This window comes from Enhydra lutris, unplaced genomic scaffold (assembly GCF_002288905.1).
Source record: "Enhydra lutris kenyoni isolate GAN:26980312 unplaced genomic scaffold, ASM228890v2 scaffoldscaffold20, whole genome shotgun sequence".
In the NCBI taxonomy this organism is placed as follows: domain Eukaryota; kingdom Metazoa; phylum Chordata; class Mammalia; order Carnivora; family Mustelidae; genus Enhydra; species Enhydra lutris.
The window spans coordinates 5,441,536-5,462,412 of NW_019154104.1; the positions used below are offsets into that span (position 1 = coordinate 5,441,536).

General features: G+C 44.8%; 1 protein-coding gene across 1 annotated transcript in view; it reads right to left on the bottom strand.

The window, feature by feature from the left end:
* Positions 1 to 1,465: 1,465 nt before the first annotated feature.
* Positions 1,466 to 20,877, bottom strand: part of LOC111148786 (potassium two pore domain channel subfamily K member 13) — a 107,441-nt gene continuing 88,029 nt past the window's right edge. The window contains exon 2 of the mRNA XM_022505597.1: positions 1,466 to 2,358. Within this exon, the coding sequence (XP_022361305.1) occupies positions 1,466 to 2,358 (893 nt within the window). The remainder of the gene's footprint in view (positions 2,359 to 20,877) is intronic.

A 20,877-nucleotide genomic window follows, 5' to 3' on the forward strand; every position in this document is an offset into this window, starting at 1 on the left:
CAGCTGGAAGAAAAGGCAACTCAGCCGAACACAGAGCAGAGGAGGGCTCTGAAGTTGTGTGGAACATGGGTGACGAGCCTGGACGTCCCCGTCAGGACACCTGGGTTCCTCTAGGTGTTCGCGGTCAGCCTGAAGAGTTCAGACAAGGAGCAGTTCCTTCATGCCTCTGTTTCCCCCTTGTCTAAAACACAAGAAAGTTGTGTGGGATGGTTCCCAAGGTCCTCCCAGCTCTGATGCTTTCTGCTTATCTCGGTTTCATTAGACATAGTTCTCTGCTTTCTTTTCTTCCTGAGGCCCGACCTTCTTCATTTCTAAAATAGCTGCGTGTACCACCCTTATCTTATAAAATCAACAACTATCTCTTATTACTGTTGCTCCCAAACCTCAAAAGGTTCTCTCCTGAATATATGAAGATCAACAGCCTTTGTTCCCAGCATGGACGTTTGACTGGCTCCGGAGGTTAGGTAACTAGACTTGTTACAATCCCAGAAGGCAGAACCGAAACGAAGGACAGGAGAAGCCAAATTTTCTTATCTGGCCTAGAATGTTTCTCCAGCCGAGAAGCCAAGATGATGCTCGTATCCCTAAGCGTTAATTTCTTGGTGTTTCCTTTTTCTCTGAGCACAATAAATGCCCGTTTAATTAGGTACTCCCCGCCCCTAAGCCCCACCGTCCATAATGAGCACTCATGTCATCTTAGTTAATAAAGCGAGGATTTATTCAACTTTCAGTTCTAATAAATAGTCAGCCATTGTCTCTGCAATGGGCCCCAAGCCCTGGTTAAAAAAAAAAAAAAATGACAGGGTCTCTGTGACCATTTGGAGGGAGAACAGTAAGCTACATTCTTTGATTACAATAGTGTGTCTCTCCACTACTTGGCTACAGTTTCAAGGCCTGAAGCTGAATTCAGTTTTCTTACCACATGGAGGTCCCACAGACACCTTAGCCCGGCATTAAGATCTTAACAATAAAAGAAAGGAAAAGCAAAAAGCAGAGAAGCAGACACAGAGAATAGAACAGGTGACTTCCCTATCTGTGCCACTGGGGACGAATCCGTTCTGAAGGAAGCCCAGGGCCCAGATGCCAGGTGAGACATTCCCCCCGCTGGTTCGAAGGGGCTGGGAAGGGTGGAGAATCTGGCTTCACAGAATCAGGGCTCCATGGGAATGGGATAACCTTCGTTTGGGATTTTTATTTCCAAATGAAGAACAGAGCAGCAGGAAACAGAGGCTTACTTAAACCCTCCCTCCCTTTGGCAGTTCAAACCCTGGAGGCAGATGGGTAAAGGAACAGGGCCAAGGTCTTGGGCTGCTTTGGTGATTCATTCTTAGGACTGATTTAGACCTTAGAGGAGAAGAGCTTTCTACGGCTGGGCCTTCAGAGGGTGCTGAGACAGCTCCAGAATCAAAACGGCCCCTCATGGTCCACTCTCCCTGTCCCCACGCCCAGCGTCCGCTCTTCGCTCCTACCTGTCCCCACTGGTCTCCGCCAGCCTGTTGTTCATGATCGCAAAGGCCCCCACCCCGCCTGAGAACTCATTGTCCCGGGACAGCACGCTGGCCTGGGGCGGGCAGCCGTTGGCCGTCTCCGACAGCTGCTTCTGGAGGATGGCCAGCGAGACCTTGTTGGTGGCCAAGAAGTCCTTCATGGAGATCATCTCCCCTGAGAGCCGCCGCCCGTCCGTGTCGCTGTCCATCACCCCGTCCGTGTCTATGGAGATGTTGCACCTGTTCTGGACATTGCCTGGCATGACCACGTTCCTCCGTGACGGCAGGAGTTTCCTCTGGCATTGCTGGCAGCACCCCCCATCCATTTTCCTCAGGATCCAGTTCACGGACTGTTTGATGAGGATGGAGATGACATTGAACAAGGAGTAGATGCAGCAGACGCCCATGAGGATGAACACGAAGTTGGCGAAGCGGTAGAGACCTTGGCTGTCATACTGGGCGTTCTGGCTGCTGACAAGGTCCCCAAAGCCAATGGTGCTGAAGGCCACAAAGCAAAAGTAGAGTGAGTCGAAGTAGCTCCAGCCTTCGATGGAGGTGTACATGGCCGAGGCACAGCAGGAGATGAGGAGCGAGGCCACGCAGAGGATCAGCATCACGTAGTACACGGAGGGCTTCCAGCCAGCCAAGCTATCCGCCTCGTTCCTGCCGGGGTTCTTCAGGCTCTCCTGGGGCAGGGCCCCTCGCCTCTGGAGCTGCCGCTGGTGGCACGACTTCATGATGTAGGCGATGACGGTGATGAGGCGCTCCAGGAAGAGGTTGAAGAACAAGATGGTGCTTGCACACCCAATGAGACCATAAAAGATCAGAAAGATTTTTCCTCCTACTGTCGCTGGAGTTGTCATCCCAAACCCTGCAGGAGACAAAAATCAGAGGAGAGAAGAGTGAGGGAACACGTCTTAGCTGAGTAGGTCAGGGTCTTAGCTGTCATGGTCAGCAAAGGACCTAAAGAAACAGCTCCATAAAAGTACTCACTCCTAGCCTTTCTAGGAACAAAGGGGAGAGCTCTCATTTCCTTTTGAAGACACTCAGTGTTGTTCAGAGCTGCACTGTTGAAAGCTTGTATGGGGCCACTGTGGAAATCAGAAAAAGGCACGTCTTCCTCCAGGTGGATACAGGCAGCAAAAAAATGTCTGGGTGATGAGAATGTGAGCTGGATTTCAGGCCTCCCTTCCGGACTCGGCTAGATGTCCTATACAGTACACAACCCGAACAACCATACTCAGCAGACACTGTTCAGACAAAGGTTCATACAGAAAATCGGCTTACACAGACTCATCATAATTCATTTATTGCATAAATACTTATTCAGTGCCATTCCAGGAACTAGGGACTGAACTGTAAAAAAGCCAGATCTGGTCCCTGCCCTCATGGAGCTCTAGCCTAGTGAGGTGATTACTACACTGTGTAGGTGTTGTGCTGGAGGAAGTACAGTGTCCTATGGCAGCGGCCAAGAGTGGAACCCTTCTCAGATTTGAGGTTCTAGAAAGACTAAGCAGGGATACTTGAAAGCTACAGAGGAGTTAGGCAGACAAGGAGAGGTGTGTGTGTGTGTGTGTGTGTGTGTGTGTGTGTGTGTGTGTAGTGGTGGTGGTGGTGATAGTAGTGTTCGAGGTGGAGAAAGAGCCAATCTTAGCATCTGTAGAAATGAGAAATTTGTTCAAGATGTTCTGATCTTTTGAACAAAATTCTTCAAACATATACCTTCTATTTTGGGAGTGAACACTGAGGTGTTGATTTTTATGGTTTGATCAAAAAGAAAACATCTCTCTTGCCTTTACCTCTTACTGCTCACAATTTCTACCTTCTTGACCTTTCTACCCATGCACACAGACATGTTGCTAAGAATACCACCTCCAGGACAATAGGCATCACTAAGAACACCAAGAAAAAGAGAAGAACAGTGATTCTCTCGGTGTTTCTCACTGAGTAGTGCTTGGGGTCAGCTCACCCCGAGGAACATGGAATCCTTCTAAGCAAATAATTCTGTAACCACGAGAAGTCTGATCTGTTTGAGGGGATGGGCATCAAAGACTCTGAATGCAAATGCCATTCAAAAAATAAGTACTGAGCTTGCCTCCCTGGGTTCAGCCTTTCATTCAAACCAAACCTTCTTGTTTCAATTTTTTCTTTATTATCAAGTTCAGGTTCCTAACTTGGGCCCCATCACTGGGATCTTGTGGACTCAACCTTATCCTCTTTCCTGATGACAACCTGCTTGTCCCCAAGCCAAAACTTTATTTTGTTGCCACAGCTGCCCATGGCTGCTTCCCAGTGCATGCTGGGAAGTGGTCACATCAGACCTTGCTGTGTGTGGGCTTTCTGGGGACATGACCTCCTGCTGTCCTTGGGCAGAGAGCCAAGGGGTCACCCTTCCCAAAGACCTAGCTACACATCCTGTGTTACCATCTGGTTTTTCAATTCAATTTGATTTTCCTTCCACAACCCAGAAGGGTCTACACGAGTAGACCCTGTTAACAGCCTATAACCAGAAGGCTGGAGGAAGATGGTGAATCTAGCTTTTTAGCTGGTTGGGACAGGATGATGTGGTAAGGAAGGAGCGAGGGGCTAGAGATACTTCCATTGGAAGTTACGGTTATGGACCCTAATGGTAGAAAGAAAAGTAGAGCCTCACCTCTTCCTTGGGAACTCGCTTAGCAACTTTTGGCACAGCAAGTTTCACTTATTAGGTATCTTCATTATGGAAAGAAATATTTTGTCTTGGGGCACCTGGGGGGCTCTGTCGGTTGAACATCTGACTCTTGGTTTCAGCTCAGGTTGTGATCTCAGGGTGGTGAGATCAAGCCCTGTGTCGGGCTGCATGCTCAGTGTAGAGCCGGCTTGAGATTCTCTCTCTCCCTCTCCCTCTGCTCCCACCCCACTCCCCTGCCTCTCTCAAATAAACAAATAAATCTTTAAAAAAAGAAATATTTCTGACTTTGCTGTGTTCTCTCTTGTTAGTATCTTTCATTCTTATCCTCAAGCTCAAGTTGTAACAAGGTGGTTGTAAGAGTGGAGAATTTAGAAAAAACTGACTGAGTATAATGACTGAGCTGAGGGCAATGTCTTTCTCTCCCAGGCCAAAGAACACTGAGGAGAACCAAGGTGTCGAGTAATTACTTCCTGGTTATCCTCGGATGTTGGGACACCTCCTCTGGCTCAGAGAAGCAGTGGAACTTGCAAATCTTTCTGCACTAAGAAATGAACAATGAAGGCTGGAGCCCTTGCTCCAAAGCCGTAAGTCCAGATGGGTCTCACAACTTTCTTCAGTGGAGGCAGAACTGAGGCAACAAGCAGGAAAAAAGAGAAACATTTATCTAGAGCCTTTTATTGACCCAACAATATTCCAGAAACTGGATAAAGGTATTGAAAATGGGGAAAGCCAGAAATAGCAAGGGAGGGGAAGGGGGAGGTGCTTGTCAACAGAGGAGAGCTTTCTCATGTGGCACAAGATTTAAATGGGCAAATGTTTGCTTCTCCAAAATATTCCTTTCTGATCCTAGAGGGGACTTAATAATTTTAGTCTGGGAGAATAGGGAAGTTAGGTATAGCTCTCAGCCAAAATTGACAACAGTAATTTATTAAGCACCTGTGAAGTTCAAGGGCCAGCACTAAGTATTTTGGGCCACACAATGATTAGCCGGACAAGGTCCTTGACCTCAAGGAACCTCACATTCAGGCTAGGACAAACAAACTGCTGTCTACAAAGCAAGGCATAGAAAGTCAAGGGCCAAAATAAAGACATGACAGAGTTATCTGGCTTCAGCGGCCCGAATGTCACCTCACTTGGAATGAGTGACATACCGGTGCGTGACCAAACCCAGCTGACAAGCTTGATCAATGGACTTCCAATGAATGACACGTCTAGGTGATGTGGGGACATGTTCCAGGGATTTAAAATTTCTAGATTCTGTCTTGTTTATTTGGTTTTAAAGCATTCAATTTGATTAAAGAACAGAGAGGCCACAAGTTTTGATCACATACCATTTTGAACTAGGAGCCGCCATCTTTTCAATCAGCAAAATGACAGCAAATGGTCTACGTGGGAGTGCGGGGGAAGCACTGGGAGGCAGCCTCCTATGGTCTCCAGGGAGAAAGGTTTCCACAGCTTCTACTGCTCTCAAAGCTTAAAAGTGTGGAAGCTCATAACACAGGTTTTTTTCATAGAAAGCCTTCCCTTTTTTGAGCACCATAACACTGAACATTAGGGATGCCTGGAACAGGAAATAAGAACTGTCCAGGTCCCTCTTGGGGGAAAAAGACACAAGCATCACCAAAGATCTGCTCTCTGCTGAGTATCACTGCCTCCTTGCACCCTTGCTGGGGAGCTGGGTGTTTAGTATTAGTCTAGGAGTCCCATTTGACAGATGAGAAGAAGACTACAGAAGCTAAGTAACTTGCCTAAAGGTGTAAAGCCAGAATTAGAACCTAGGTTTGTCTCTCCCTCTTGTGCTCTTTCCACCTGATTGTGCTGAGTGAGTGCCAGCCACCGTCAGGTGTAGCATCAAGAGGATCAAGGGAGGGAAATTAACCAAGCGTCTATATTCCATGCTTTACATAGACACCCAGACCAGAGCGGCTGCCAAATCCAGTACCCAAATCAGGCAATTGGCTTGCATCAGATACTGAAACCCTACAATTTTCATTTACTAAAACACATGTTTCTGAATGTATGTGTGCCTCTCCCAACAAGTGATGTAATTAAGTCAGTTTTAAAAATGTGCTACACCCCATGCATTTTGGTCTCCGTGTGTTTCACAGGCACACAAATGAAACTGATTGTCACAGGTGGTGCTTTTCAGTATATAATTTATTCTCTGCGCTTCAAGCCTGAGGTCATCTGATTTGTGTCCAACCCCTGAGTCTAGGAGCGCCTGAGCTAGCTGACTGAGGACCAAGGGCTCATGAGTTTGGTTTGGAGTCCAAGGACTCCAAGGAAGCTTGCTTGGCAGTCCACTTCATTCTGGCTCCCTTGAACCATTTCAGATCCATTTCAATGTGACCCCTAGGGGAGCTCCTGGGACCAAACCAGGCTCCCTGGTGTCTTTGGGGCCAGGAAGGAAGCAGCCAGAGACTGCCATGGTCCTAGTCAACCGCAATAGAGCTTTTCATTTAAACCACAAAGAGAGAAGAGAAGACCTGTAGTCTCCCAGCATGTTATGTCTATTCTGTTGACCACCATTAAAAAAAAAAAATTAACCAAGGTAAAACACTGAAAAGCTCTGCATGATATTTTCAAACATACAACAGGTAGAGAGAATACTATAATAAACCCTCATTTCCTACTTCCAACAATTGTTAACATTTTGCCAGTCCTGGTCCTCTTATCCCACCCCATCTTCTTGATTTGCTGGAGTATTTGAAAGTAAATCCCAGACATCACACCATTTCATCCATTAAGAAGGATGCACTGGGGCATCTGGGTAGCTCACTTAGTTGAGCATCTGACTCTTGATCTCAGCTCAGGTCTTGATCTCAGGGTTGTGAGTTCAAGTCCCATGCTGGGGTTTGAAAAATAAATGTAAAAAATAAGGATGGGTCTGTAGCAGGTAAGAACTTTATTTTCCCAACATAACCACACTACTACACCTAATAAAATTAACACTGATTCCTTATAACCCAATAATACCTAGGCCATATTCAAATTTCTCAAAAATATCTTTTTACAGATCTTTATGAATCAGGACACCAGCAAAGTCCAAGCTTCATATCTTTTAAGTCTCCTTTATTCATTGATAGCCTTCCCTCCCATTTTTTATGCCATTGATTTGTTGGGCAAAAGCGTCCTGTAGACTTCAATCACAATTCTTTCTAGAAACATTTTAAAAATTATTATTTTTTTTTATTTGGGAGAGGGAGAAGCAGAGTCCCCACTGAGCAGGGAGCCTAACATGGGGCTTGATCCCAGGACCCTGAGATCATGACCGGACTGAGCCACCTGGGCAACCCCAGAAACATGTTTTTAAAAATGTCTATTATGAGTGCCCTCAGATGCAGCAGAAAATCTCAAACGTTGTACAGAGACATATAAATTGGCATAAACTGTCTTGGAAGCAATTTAGGAATGTCTCAGTCATCTTAAAAACATTTGTATCTTTTTCTGTTTTTTTTTTTGTTTGTTTGTTTTTAGGAATATGTCCCCCCAAAATATCAGAAATATGACTCATTATGTACACTGATGTTCACTATATCTTCGTTATTAATAATGAAAATCCTCAGCAACTGAAATGTCAGATAATAGGGAAATGACTAAATAAAGTAGCCATTAAAATGAAGTCATTAAAATGACATATTCAGAGAGTGTTTAATCACTAGAGAAAATGTAAAGTGGAGAAATGCAGAGCCAAAGTGTGTGTGCGGAGTGACTCAAGCCTAGTGCGTGGGGCATCCCAGTAAACTATTTGTTGGGTGAAGGAATAACCTTTCTCAAATGCATTTATGCAACTCTATATACATGGTAGCAGTGAAGATATTGTTTTTGGTTGCCAGTAATAGCAAATCATAAATAGAGGTGACTTAAACAGGAAGAGGATATAAAAGATCTCTTAGAACATGAAACTTGGAGGTAGGGAGGCTCCAGGGATTAATTGGGTGGCTAGTCTGATGGCTTTCCAAATGATCTATGAACCCAAACCATTTCACCTTTCTGGCTCTGGCCCTGTCAACAGGTTGGATTAGTTCCTCCCCATGTCAACAACTTTGGGCATTAACTCCTCACACACTAATGTCCAAAGCCAGAAAATGTGTTCCTGCCTTGTGTAGGTCTTTCTAAGCGCAGAGAATCCTTCCCAGAAAGTTCCTGGCAAAATTCCCATTATACATCACTAATTAGTATAAGCCCCCTTCTCAAACCAATTACCTATAAGAGGAAAGAATCTCCTCGTAGACTGGCCAGGGTTTACTGGAGTTTCTTAGGAAAGAGATCCAAGAACCAACAAGTTCTGCCACAAACATAAACAGAAAAAAACAACATAAAGGGAAAGAGACAAAATTTTTAATCAGGTTGTTTCTGTGAGGTGATAATTTGGGTGATTTTATTTTTTTGTAATGCTTTATATCTTTCATTACTTTTATTTATTTATTTATTTTTCTTTCTTTCATTACTTTTAAGTGAGAAAAATGCATTAACATATTCTGGAAGGTTTCCTCAAATGACAAACACCTGCCCAAAACAATCATGCCTCTTGATTCATTCTTATTAACACACTGAGAAATTGAAATTTGACTTGCATAAACTTCTCATCATCTTCTGATTTGGAAGTTTTAAACCTCTTTTTTTAAAAAAAGATTTATTTATTTATTTGAGAGAGAAAGATCACAAGTAGGCAGAGAGGCAGACAGAGAGAGAGAGGGGGAAGCAGGCTCCCTGCCAAGCCCAGTGTGGGGCTCGTTCGCAGGACCCTGGGTTCATGACCTGAGCTGAAGGCAGAAGCTTAACCCATTGAGCCACTCAGGTGCCCCTAAACCTCTTTTTGTGAGATGAAACTATAGAGGGGTCTGTGGGTGTTTTTGTTTTTTTAAAGATTTTATTTATTCATTTGACAGACGGAGATCACAAGTAGGCAGAGAGGCAGGCAGAGAGAGAGAAAGGGAAGCAGGGTCCCTGCTGAGCAGAGAGCCTGACACGAGGCTCTATCCCAGGACCCTGAGATCATGACCTGAGCCAAAGGCAGAGGCTTTAACCCACCGAGCCATCCAGGCACCCCTCTGTGGGTGTTTTTAAACAAGACCTTCAAGTTTTGGGGTTTTTTTTGTTTTTGTTTTTTTTTTTAAAGATTTTATTTATTCATTTGACGGGGAGAGAGAAAGAGAGAGATCACAAGTAGGCAGAGACACAGGCAGAGAGAGAGGAGGAAGCAGGCTCCCCGCCGAGCAGAAAGCCCAATGTGGGGCTCGATCCCAGGACACTGGGACCATGACCTGAGCCGAAGGCAAAGGCTTTAACCCACTGAGCCACCCAAGCACCCCAAGACCTTCAAGTTTTAATTGGGATGGAAAATGGGCAAAAACAGACCCCACAGTGGGCCACCTGTGTGGCTCAGTCAGTTTGGGCTCAGGTAATGATTTCAGGATCCCTGCTCAGCAGGGAGTCTGCTTCTCTGCTCTTTCTCCCACTTCCCCTCCCTCTCCCCCCACTCACAGTGCTCTCCTGCTCTAAAATAAACAAATAAATGTTAAAAAAAAAAACAAAAAAGAGACTCTATGGATTATTTTTATGGGGGGCCTGGGGGCAGGGTTTGGGGCGCCAATGATGGAAGACTTGAGGGTCTTACCAGGCACAGTCTTTATGTGGATTGTGGAACCACAACTTGTAGAGCCGAGAGGAATGTCACAGCTTTCTAGTCCAAGCTGTCTATGTTATCGGGGGAGTAGGGGAACTGAGGCACTGAAAAGCCAGGTAATCTTGAGGGGTGGAGGCATGGCTTGAATCCAGTTTCCCCATCCAGATTGCCCTCCCTTACAATTGCCTGTGGTAAATTGTTTTCAAAGATGATTCTGAGCAAACTGCTCCCATCCCTGTAAGAGGTAAAGCCTATTTCCCTTCCCCTTGAATCCTGGATGACCTTGAGAGTTGCTCTGACCAATCATATGTTGCAGAAGTCATGCTGCATTAGTTCTAGGCTTAGACAGTAAGGAGCCTAGGAACTTTATCTTTCTCTCTCTGGACCCCTGAGTCACTGTATAAAAAGTGTGACCATTTAGCTAGAGAAAGAGTTCCAGCCCCCTTCCAGCCTCCTTAAATACTGCGTAAATCCATCTTGGGCATTCCAGCCGCAGTCAAACGTGAGATATACCAGCTGGTACCTCAAGGAGCCAGAGAACTACCAGCTGAACCCAGCAGATCCACAGAATTGTGAGATATGTCCATGAGTCTTGTTTAAGCCACTCATTTGGGGCAGTTGACTACATAGCAATGACTAATGAAACATCTTCTCTCTTGGGCTTGCAATTTTTTCACCAGGCATGTTCTCCCCACCATTTCTGGGTTGTTCCAGCTCATCCCTTCATGCTTCGTTGATAATTGAGTATAAGGGATTTTAAAGAGTGTCAAGAGGAGGTCTGCAAGGAGTTTGGAATTTAATGGAAATTCCACTTGTAAATCAAGCAAATTCTTGAGCCTGTGTGATATTAAGAAACAGACACCAGCCGATGGCACTGGAAATGTAGGATGAAGAAGGCATTCTACTGTTGATACATATTTAGGTCATTTCCATCTTGGGGCTATTAGGAATCATGTTTCTGTGAATATTCTGGTACATGTCTTCTGGTGAACATACATACATATTTTCTCTTGGATACCCATACCTAGCAGTGGAAGTGAGGACTCACACGATATTATATGTTCAGCAAAGTGGATGCTCTGATTTACCCCACCCCCATCAAGGTATGAGAGCCCCAGCTCCTTCATATTCTTGCCAATATTCATTTTAACCATTCTGGTGGGTACACAGTGGTCTTAAATAGCATTTCTTTGATGCCTATTAAGTTAAGGATCTTCTCATAGATTTTGTGGTCATGTGGGCATCCTCTGTAGCATGCCTGTTCAATTGCTTTGCCCATTTCCTTTTTCTGTTGTTGAATTCTAGGTGACACAGGAACAGTGAATCTCTAGGCCCCGGGTGGGTTTCCAATTTGCTCAGTGAATTTACTGCCCCATCTAAGCAAGGGCATTTGTTCACATGACCTTTGGCCAACCTTATCTTGCACAGCACTCATTCCTCCAACGAATTATTTCTAACATTTTTTTTTTAAGATCTTATTTATTTATTTTGACAGAGAGAGAGATCACAAGTAGTCAGAGAGGCAGGCAGAGAGAGGGGGGGAAGCAGGCTCCCTGCTGAGCTGAGAGCCCAATGTGGGTCTTGATCCCAGGACCCTGAGACCATGACCTGAGCTGAAGGCAGAGGCTTTAACCCACTCAGCCACCCAGGCGCCCCTATTTCTAACATTTCTTATGCCTGCCACTATCCTCTACAGAGTAGATTTTGGTAACAACATTTATAGTGCTTAACAGTGACCTCTTGAAAGTAGATTACAGAGTAGACACCGTCATGGATGGTTAACTGCCTCTAGGGTATAAGTTGAAGTTAGTTTACACAAAAGTACACTTACCTGCTTATAATGAAGTGTATTATGGTAAGTGACCACTCAAACAATGTAACACCAGAAAGTGCTCATGGTAACACCATGTGAAAATCTTCATTTGACAAACCAGGGTTTGAACCCTAAACTGCAAGCTCTGGCCGTGCACCAGATACTGACATGTTCGTTCTGTGCAAATTAAGCAATTTCCATTCACCTCACACTTGACTAACCCCTGTACCCTGGTAAATCGAAGGAAAAGGTACAAGCTAATCACTCAAAATCCTACTTCAAGACCTTCCACAACTTTTAAAAGTTGCTGCCCTCCCATCCTAAACACTGTTTGTTGAGTTCCACAAGACAGAATTTTGCCAACAAACAGAATTTCATCTTGGCTTGATGGGATTTCACACCATACCATGTTTGTGTTCACCATAATTTCCCTGATACAAACTTGAAAAAAAAAAAAGCAGTTCCTACCAATAATTAAAATCAAGCTAAGAATGTCTCTCTTTGGACCTGGTTCTTTCTTCACAAACCACCACTGGAAAACTCCCAGTTTAGCAACTTAGCTAAAATGGTAAGAAGACTGGACTCTGTCCCTTTAGAGAAAGAAAGTACTGCATGCTAGGAATTAAAACAAACAAACAAACAAACAAACAAAACGAAAACACTTCATGGAGTGCCAGAGTGGTGTTGGGGGTGGCCCTTAATAGAAAGTTGGGGTAACAAGAAACTGGAACAAATAGGTCCCTTTGGACGCATGTACAGGAAGTATGGAGGGAGAGGTATGTGTGCTGCTGGAAGACATAGGGCAGCCATCTGTATTTCATAGGCTGTGAGAAGCGTGGATGAAGTTTTATGAGTCTTCTCAAGAAAATGCTTGAAGACAAGGGCTTATGAGGGTCAAGCGTTCACCATCAGAACTTACTTCCTCTTGGATCATTTGTAGATGTTCAGGAGAGAGCCGTTGGAGGCAATTCAAATCGTGACATTCAAATCAGGCAATATACTTATGAGGTTGCAGGCACAGTGCCCAGAACGTAGGCAGGGTGGGGCGGGGGTGGGTGTTTAGAAGATAGCTTCTGCCCTCCAGGAGCATCAACCCTGGTCTAGGAGAGAAAGTACTATCACAACACACAAGAAGGAAACCTGCACTAGGTTGTTTGTCAAGTCAAGTAAACTTTTCTTTCTTTCTTTCTTTTTTTTTTTTTTAGATTTATTTACTAGAGAGAGAGTGCATGCACAAGAGTGTGAGTTGGGGGAGGGGCAAAGGGAGAGGGAGAGAGAATCTCAAGGGGAGTCCCCGCTGAGCTTGGAGCCTGAGGTGGGGCTCGATTCCACGACCCTAAGTTCAGGGCTGCAGCCAAAATCAAGAGTCGGACGCCTAATGGACTGAGCCACCCAGGCACCCCAAATAAACTCCTTTTCTTTCTTACCTTTTTTTTTTTTTAAGATTTTATTTATTTATTTGAGGGAAGAGAGAGGGAGCATGAGTGGGAGGACAGGCAGAGGGAGAGGGAGAAGCAGACTCCCTGCTGAGCAAGGAGCCTGACACGGGGCTCAACCCCAGGACCCTGAGACCACGAACCCAGCCAAAAACAGATGCCCAACCAACTGAGCCACCCAGGTGCCCCATAAACTCCCTTTTTGAGTCACCTGCAAAAACACAAGAGAGAGATGGAAGGCTGCTGCCAAGCTTCAGGGAAGATGGATGATCTGATCATACCTTTATTTACAGTGTGAGAATTCCCTGCGAGGTGAGTGAATAAGGTAGAAGCAAACCATGGTCACTTAGGACAAAATTCTTGAACTTTAGTACACATGACTATTCCCAAAGAAGCTTTTTTAAAACTACAGATTTTCAGACCTTGCCATTCAGGAGGTAGAATGGGACCAGAAATCCAGCATCTTAAATTAGTTCCCATAGTGATTCTGGTACACGGACCACAGACCCCACTCAGGGAAATACCACTAACTGGCGTTACAGCATAGGCGTGGGAGGATGGGAAACAAAGGTCATGTCTGCTTGGGTAAGATTCTAAAGTAGGGCCCCACCAAAACCAGTGAAGGGTATGATGCTTCCAGGATCCTAGAGGCAAAGGCAACCTTCATTTCTTTGGGGTATGAATATATGATGCCAAAAACACTCAGATGATACATTATATTTGAATAAGCTGTCTTCAGAAGTTCTGGGATAGCTATGGGGCCAGGACAGCAGCAGATGTGAAGACAGCTGCTCCCCTTCCTTTGGACTGGTGGACTTCCAAAGCAGTCAAGGACTTCCTACTTCTCCATTACCTATGGTGACAGAGGCAATGAAGAGAAGAAAGTGGCACTTCCTTCCCAGCCAATCCATTTTCTGGGATGGAACCAGGTGGGTGCTGTTCATGGTTTATTTTTGTAATAGGAGGTTTTGGATTATTTGGGTTGTGGGGGAGGAGGGAGATGCAGGAGCACAACTGAAGGCTGAGGGGGGCATTGGTTCTAACTCAGCTTTCTGCACGGGCGTTTGCTTATTAGCACCTGCTGCCATGGAAGCTCACTTTGGTAAAGAAAGAGACCCAGATTCCATGTTCCAGGCAGTGCTTTCAGACTGTAGTACCCGAATCACTGGTTCCAGAAATACCCAAGGAGCTTGTTAGATACGGACCCCTGAGCCTTCCCTACTGGATCTGCATCTCTGGGGTGGGACAGTTCCCTGCCTGCATATCAATGATTACCGTAGAGCTGGAGAATCACTGTTCTGGAGTTTTCCATTCAAGACAGGAGTGCTCAGTGATGTAGTAGACCAAAGGAGGGCTGGCAATAACTTCCTGCTTTTAGGAATTTGATACCTGCACCCTATTTGCAGTTACGCAGTTCCTACCTTCACGTCTGGTGGTGAGAAAAGCAATGGAAATGCTGATTTGGGGAATTTCCTCCTTCGTTCTATGACCTGCCGGTTCACGAGTTCTCTGGGTCCTTAAGAACAAGGCCATTTGACTGTTTATTCCAGCTCCTCAAGACGGCAGATCAGTGACGTAAGCGGATGAGGGCGATGGCGGTGGTTTAGCATGGAGCACTCATTCCGAGCCAGACACCATGCTTAGCACTTTGCACAGACTCACTTCTTCGATCCTCATGCTGACCTTGCAAAGTGCGAATATTATGTCCCCTCTTGTATGCAAGAAGCTGAAGCACACAGAGATGACAGAACTTGGCTTGGAGTCCCAGAGCTAGCTAGTTAGAGGCCTGGGTTCTAGTCCAGACTCGTATATAACGTAAGTGTGTGATGGTCACCACTTATTCTGGGTGTCCCTTTGGTAAAATGAGGATAGGGTGGCCCAGATGAACTCCAGGGACAGTTGGATTCCAGTATTCTGTGACTCGGGTGTGCAGAGCATGAACTCGATCATCTCAGGATTCTGGGGAGAGCTCACCTTGCGTCTCCGAGGCTCTCCTTCTATAGGCCACGCAGGTGACATGCTAGATCATGTGAAAAACATTTCGATCTGTAACATTCCTCAAAGACAAAGACGTTACAGGCTGATTTAAAGCACTTCTCAAAGCAGCCCAGCAGTGGAAGAGAAATGACATCTTTGCTGTATGTGGTGGTATTTTTCTGTGACAGTTACTGTCATGGACACACACGTTCAGGGTTCTTAAGAGTCCTGGATTTCTCTGGAATTTGCTATTTTTCGGATTATCGTTCCTCTCTCATTTTGTTAACAGCAAAGCCTCTTTGACAAAAGATGGTATCGTAGGTAGTAAAGATTAAACAATTTTTCAGTAATTTCTGAGCTGGGAGACGTTTCTAGACTCCTCAGCAATGAGTCACTTACAGGTCAAAAATGAATTACTGCTCTCCTGTCCATAAAAGCCAAAAACTGGGGCGTGAGACATAAGGATTCTGGAAATCATTTGCATTATGACAAGTCACAATAATTTCTGTGCTCAGAAGGTAACAGAAATTAGCCTCGCGGAAATCAGAAGAACGTCAACGCCTGCAGAGGAATCTGACAAATTTTGTTTTTCTGGGAGAGAACGTGGAGTCGTGGGGGGCAATCAGCTCTGGGTTTGATACCTTCTCCAGCCCTTTTCCTCCCCTCGAACACTGAGCTAGTACGATGGCTGGAATTAATGCTGTCATTAGTTCTGACTTTGCCCTCATTTGAAAGGGTGGAAATCATCTGATTTACTTCTCTTGGGGAGGTGTCCCCGTTCCTAAGTTTCTTAACTTGTACAGCAGGACACTGCTCCTTCAAAGCAAAGCACCTATAATTACGTTCTCTTTGGAGTAAAACTGCCCTGCCCCAGAGTCTGAAGAAATGGTTCAGTTAAGTCGAATGTCCCTACGAGACGGGGCACGTAACTGATTACAGGTGCTTCTCCTTCAACATGAACGAGAAGGTCCGGCTCCGGGACCTGTTGAGGAGCTGTGAAAACAAAAATCTTCATTTTGATGGGCATCTGGGTGAAGTACAAGTCAGTCAGACTGCCTTTTCGAATTTCTTGCTGCCGGTGAGAGGGATGTCAGGCTCCTGTGGGTGAGTGGCAGATGGTACCCACCTCGGACAAGGCTCCCCTCTTCTGCTTGACCTGGAAGGTTCCCAACCGGCCTTCTCAACACCCTCTCTCTCCCCTCCCCACAGGAGCTCTATAGCCCCCTGGTGGGATCCTAGTGCTTCCAGAAATCCAGTTTGAAAGCCAAAGACCTAGAGAATATTGGTGGCTCTCTCATCCGTTATGGTTTCACTAATATGTATGAAGCGGCAAGAATGGAGCATGGTCTGGGCATAGGAAATCATATATGACTCAAGAAATAAATGTGTTATTTGTAATACAGTAACATACTCTCCCCAGCCTATAAATCTGCCCTACAAACTCGTGGATAACTTCAGAGTTATCCTACTTGTGGATGACTTCAGAGTCAGTCCTATGTGTTATGGACTGACCGTTCAGGAACTCGCCAACTCATATGTTGAAACCCTGTTCCCCAGGGAGATGTATTAGGAGGTGGGGCTTTAGGGAGGTCGACAGATCAGGAGAAGTCAGCAATCTGGAAACCAGAAGGGAGCTCCAGAGCCCAGCCTGACCTCAGATGTCCCACCTCTAAAACTGCGCAAAACAAATTTCTATTGGTTGTCAGTTACCCAGTCTATGGTGCTTGTTACAGCAGCCTAAGTCAGTATGTTACTATGGTACCATTATGCACTTTGCATAACCTAGAATCTCCTAGAAACATCTGGCAAACATTCTCATATTTGCTATGAACATAAACTCTAGCCTTAGAGAACCAAAGCTCCCTGTAGAATATGAAGCTTTTCTTCCCTCTTCTTCCTTCTTTCCTTCTTGTCTGGCCTCCTTCTTCCCTCCCTTCTTCCATTTCTTTAAAAGATTCTTTGGAGACATACGACTCATACCTCGTTCTTTTTTTAGAGGCACCTTCTTGGGTGTATCTAGAAGAATCAGTGCTCTGTAATAAGCTATTCTTTGAGGGGGCTCCATTGAGCCCTTTTCTTAAAAACATTTAATTTTGATATTATTATTAGTTCTAAAAAGCAGTCATGAGTTTCATTTGCCCAGAGCCAGTAGGGAATCCATTTCAGAAAGCACTGTGGTGCTCGGGGCACAAATAGAATTGGTATAATAATTTAGCTGCCAGAGGAAATGTTAGAAAATACTGTCTGTCGCACAATGGTATTTTAGCTAGGCATGGGGAGAGAGAGGGCTGATTCGTTAGGATTTATTTTTCCATTGAGGGAACAAATCCTGAAGACAATTACCACCCAGGAGCTTAGGCTGTCAGCCCAAACACGGGGGCTTCTCAGTAAGTTAAGAAATGGAAGTGTGGGGCGCCTGGGTGGCTCAGTGGGTTAAGCCTCTGCCTTCGGCTCAGGTCATGATCCCAAGGTCCTGGGATCAAGGCCTGCATCAGGCTCTCTGCTCAGTGGGGAGCCTGCTTCCCCCTCTCTTCTCTGCCTGCCTCTCTGCCTACTTGTGATCTCTGTCTGTCAAATAAATAAATAAAATCTTAAAAAGAAAAGAAAAGAAAAGGAAGTAAGAAAGAAAGAAAGAAAGAAAGAAAGAAAGAAAGAAAGAAAGAAAGAAAGAAAGAAAGAAACGGAAGTGTGTTGTGTCACCTGGGTGGCTCAGTGGGTTAAAGCCTCTGGCTTCAGCTCAGGTCATGACCCCAGGGTCCTCGGATCCCGCATCGGGCTCTCTGCTCAGCGGGGAGCCTGCTTCTCCCTCTCTCTCTGCCTGCCTCTCTGCCTACTTGTGATCTCTGTCTGTCAAATAAAAAGAAACGGAAGTGTGTTGTGTCACCTGGGTGGCTCAGTGGGTTAAAGCCTCTGGCTTCAGCTCAGGTCATGACCCCAGGGTCCTCGGATCCCGCATCGGGCTCTCTGCTCAGCGGGGAGCCTGCTTCTCCCTCTCTCTCTGCCTGCCTCTCTGCCTACTTGTGATCTCTGTCTGTCAAATAAATAAATTAAAAAAAAAAAAAAAGAAATGGAAGTGTGAAGAGTCAGACAGCAAGTCTGAGATGCCCAGTGCGGACCAGAATTTGGGTTCACCCAGAATCTGCTGGCCTTCTTGTCAACTGCACTGTTAATGCTGAGCAGGACCAGATCTGGTGGCAACAACCAAAGGCTGGAAAAGGACCACGTCATCATTGTCCCTGGGGTGATGACAAGAGGAATGAACAGGGGCACGTTCAGACAGAAGGTCTGAAGAGAGCCTGAACTTGATCTCAGTGACTCTCCTATCTGAGTGTACGCTCACTGGAGGCTTTTGGGAGGTAACACCAAAGGATGTTCTTCTGATGACATCATTTCTAGTTTTAGGCAAAACCGGCTCTATAAGGAACATTGACCTAAGTGGTCCCCTTGCCCCTTAAAATTGTTTTTTTTTCTCTACTTTTCCTCAGTGTTCCTTCTCCTTGACAGGCCATCCTGTTTTCATCTCTGCGTCTTCAACAAACTTTTACTGAGCGTGTTTACCTCCACGCCAGACGCTCAGCTACTAGTTATCTGTGAATAAGACATGAGCTCCCAGTTTCTGGCAACTGTGTTTCTTCCACAAGCTATGCTTGCTTTCTTCACCATCTCCTCCTTTGTTGCCCTTTTTCACATGCTCATCCGCCTTTTCTATTTCTTCGTTGGTAAATTCCTACTCACATCGAGTCTGTTTTCCTACTAGGATACTTGTTCTTTTTCCTACTGATTTGAGAGAGCTCTTCATATATTTTTAGAAAATTAATGTGCCACCTTTTATGTATGTTGAAATATTTTCCCCAATGTATGTCTGCCTTTATTTTTACATAAATGCTTTGCGCTTTGCCGAAGTTTAATTATTATGTAGGAAAAGCCATCGGGTTCCATTAATTTTCCTTTGTGGCCTTTGTCTTTAGGAGTCATGGAGGGAAAATTCCTCTAGGAAAATACTAGTATTCACTTATGATTCTAATTTTTGAAAGCCTTTTAATAATGAATTCCTCTCCATGTGTGGTAACCTAACTAAAAATTTTAGAATAGTTTTTCTCAGCACATTTTTCTTTAAATTTTTTTAAAGATTTTTTTTTTTTATTTATTTACTTGACAGACAAAGATCACAAGTAGGCAGAGAAGCCAGCAGAGAGAGAAGGAGAAGCAGGCTCCCCGCTGAGCAGAACCTGATGTGGGGATCCATCCCAGGATCCTGGGATCATGACCTGAGCTGAAGGCAGAGGCTTTAAGCCACTGAGCCACCCAGGTGCCCCTCAACACCATTTTTAATCGAAATTTTTATTGAGATAATTACAGATTTATAAGCAACTTAAGAAAAAAATACAGAGAGAATCTGCTGATACTTCACCCAGTTTTCTCCAAAGCTAATGGTTCGCAAAACTACAGTGTAGTATCATGAGCAAGATGCTGACATTGATTGAATCCGTTGGTCTTATATTTCCTCCCATTTACTTGTATGTGGGTATGTTCAAATAAATTTTTTTAGATTTATTTATTTGTCAGAAAGAGAGAGAGAGAAAGAGAGAGAAGCACACGAATGGGGGGAGTGGCAGGCAGAGGGAGAAGCAGGCTCCCCAGTGAGCAGGGAGCCCAATGCTGGACCGGATCCCAGGACCCCAAGATCATGACCTGAGCTGAAGGCAGACGCTTAACTGATCCACCCAGGTGCCCCCTGTGTGTTCTATAAAATTTTGTCCCATGTGTAGGCTGCCCAGCACCAGTTTTAGTCTATACTTTTCAAACTCTCTTGAAATGCCACTTTTATCAGAAGCAAATTTCCTACATTTGGTAAGCAATAACATTCTGTATTTTGTCCCATCGATCTGTCTGTCCATGTTGGGACTGGAACCCAAAATCTCAACAGTTCTCTTTCAATACCTATGACAACTCCTCTGTCTGCTCCCCTCTTGTCTTCCTGCTCCTTTCTCCTTTTTCTTTTCAAAACTGCCCGCTTATTTTTATGTTCCAATTTTCCTGATGAGCTGTAGAATCATTTGGTTAAGTTCCAGAAAAGATTTTTGGATTCTGATTGGAGTCGCCTTATATTTAGAGACTCATTTGTGGAGAAATGACATCCTTACCAAATTGAGTTTTTTCCACCAGGAACACAGTGTATCTCTCTCTGTTTATAGAAATCTTTTTAAAAATGAGCCTTAGTAGAATTTTGTCCTTGTTTCATATGAATCCTGTCCAAATCTTGTCACACGGATTCCTGTTTCACAGTTTTCTGTCGACATGAATGAGCCTTTCCCTCTACCACATATATTTTTTGGTTGTTTTCTTTTCCCTTCCCTCCACCAACATTTTAATTATTTATTTGAGAAAGAGTGTGAGTGAGGGATAGCACAAGCCGGGAGAGGGGCAGAGGGAGAGGGAGGAGCAAACTCCTCGATGGGCAGGGAGCCCAACACGGGACTCCATCCCAGGACCCTGGGATCATGACCTGAGCTGAAGACAGAGGCTTAAACCCTTGAGCCACCCAGACACCCCGGTTGTTTTCTTACTGATTTTTATTTTTATTTTATTTTATTTTTTTTAATTTTTTTTTCTTACTGATTTTTAAACTATGATCAAACATATGTAACGTAAAATTTGCCATTTTAACTAATTTTTTTAAAGAGTTTATTTATTTATTTGACAGAGAGAGATCACAAGTAGGCAGAGAGGCAGGCAGAGAGAGAGGGGGAAGCAGGCTCCCCGCTGAGCAGAAAGTCCAATGCGGGGTTTGATCCCAGGACCCTGAGATCATGACCTGAGCTGAAGGCAGAGGTTTTAACCCACTGAGCCACCCAGGTGCCCCA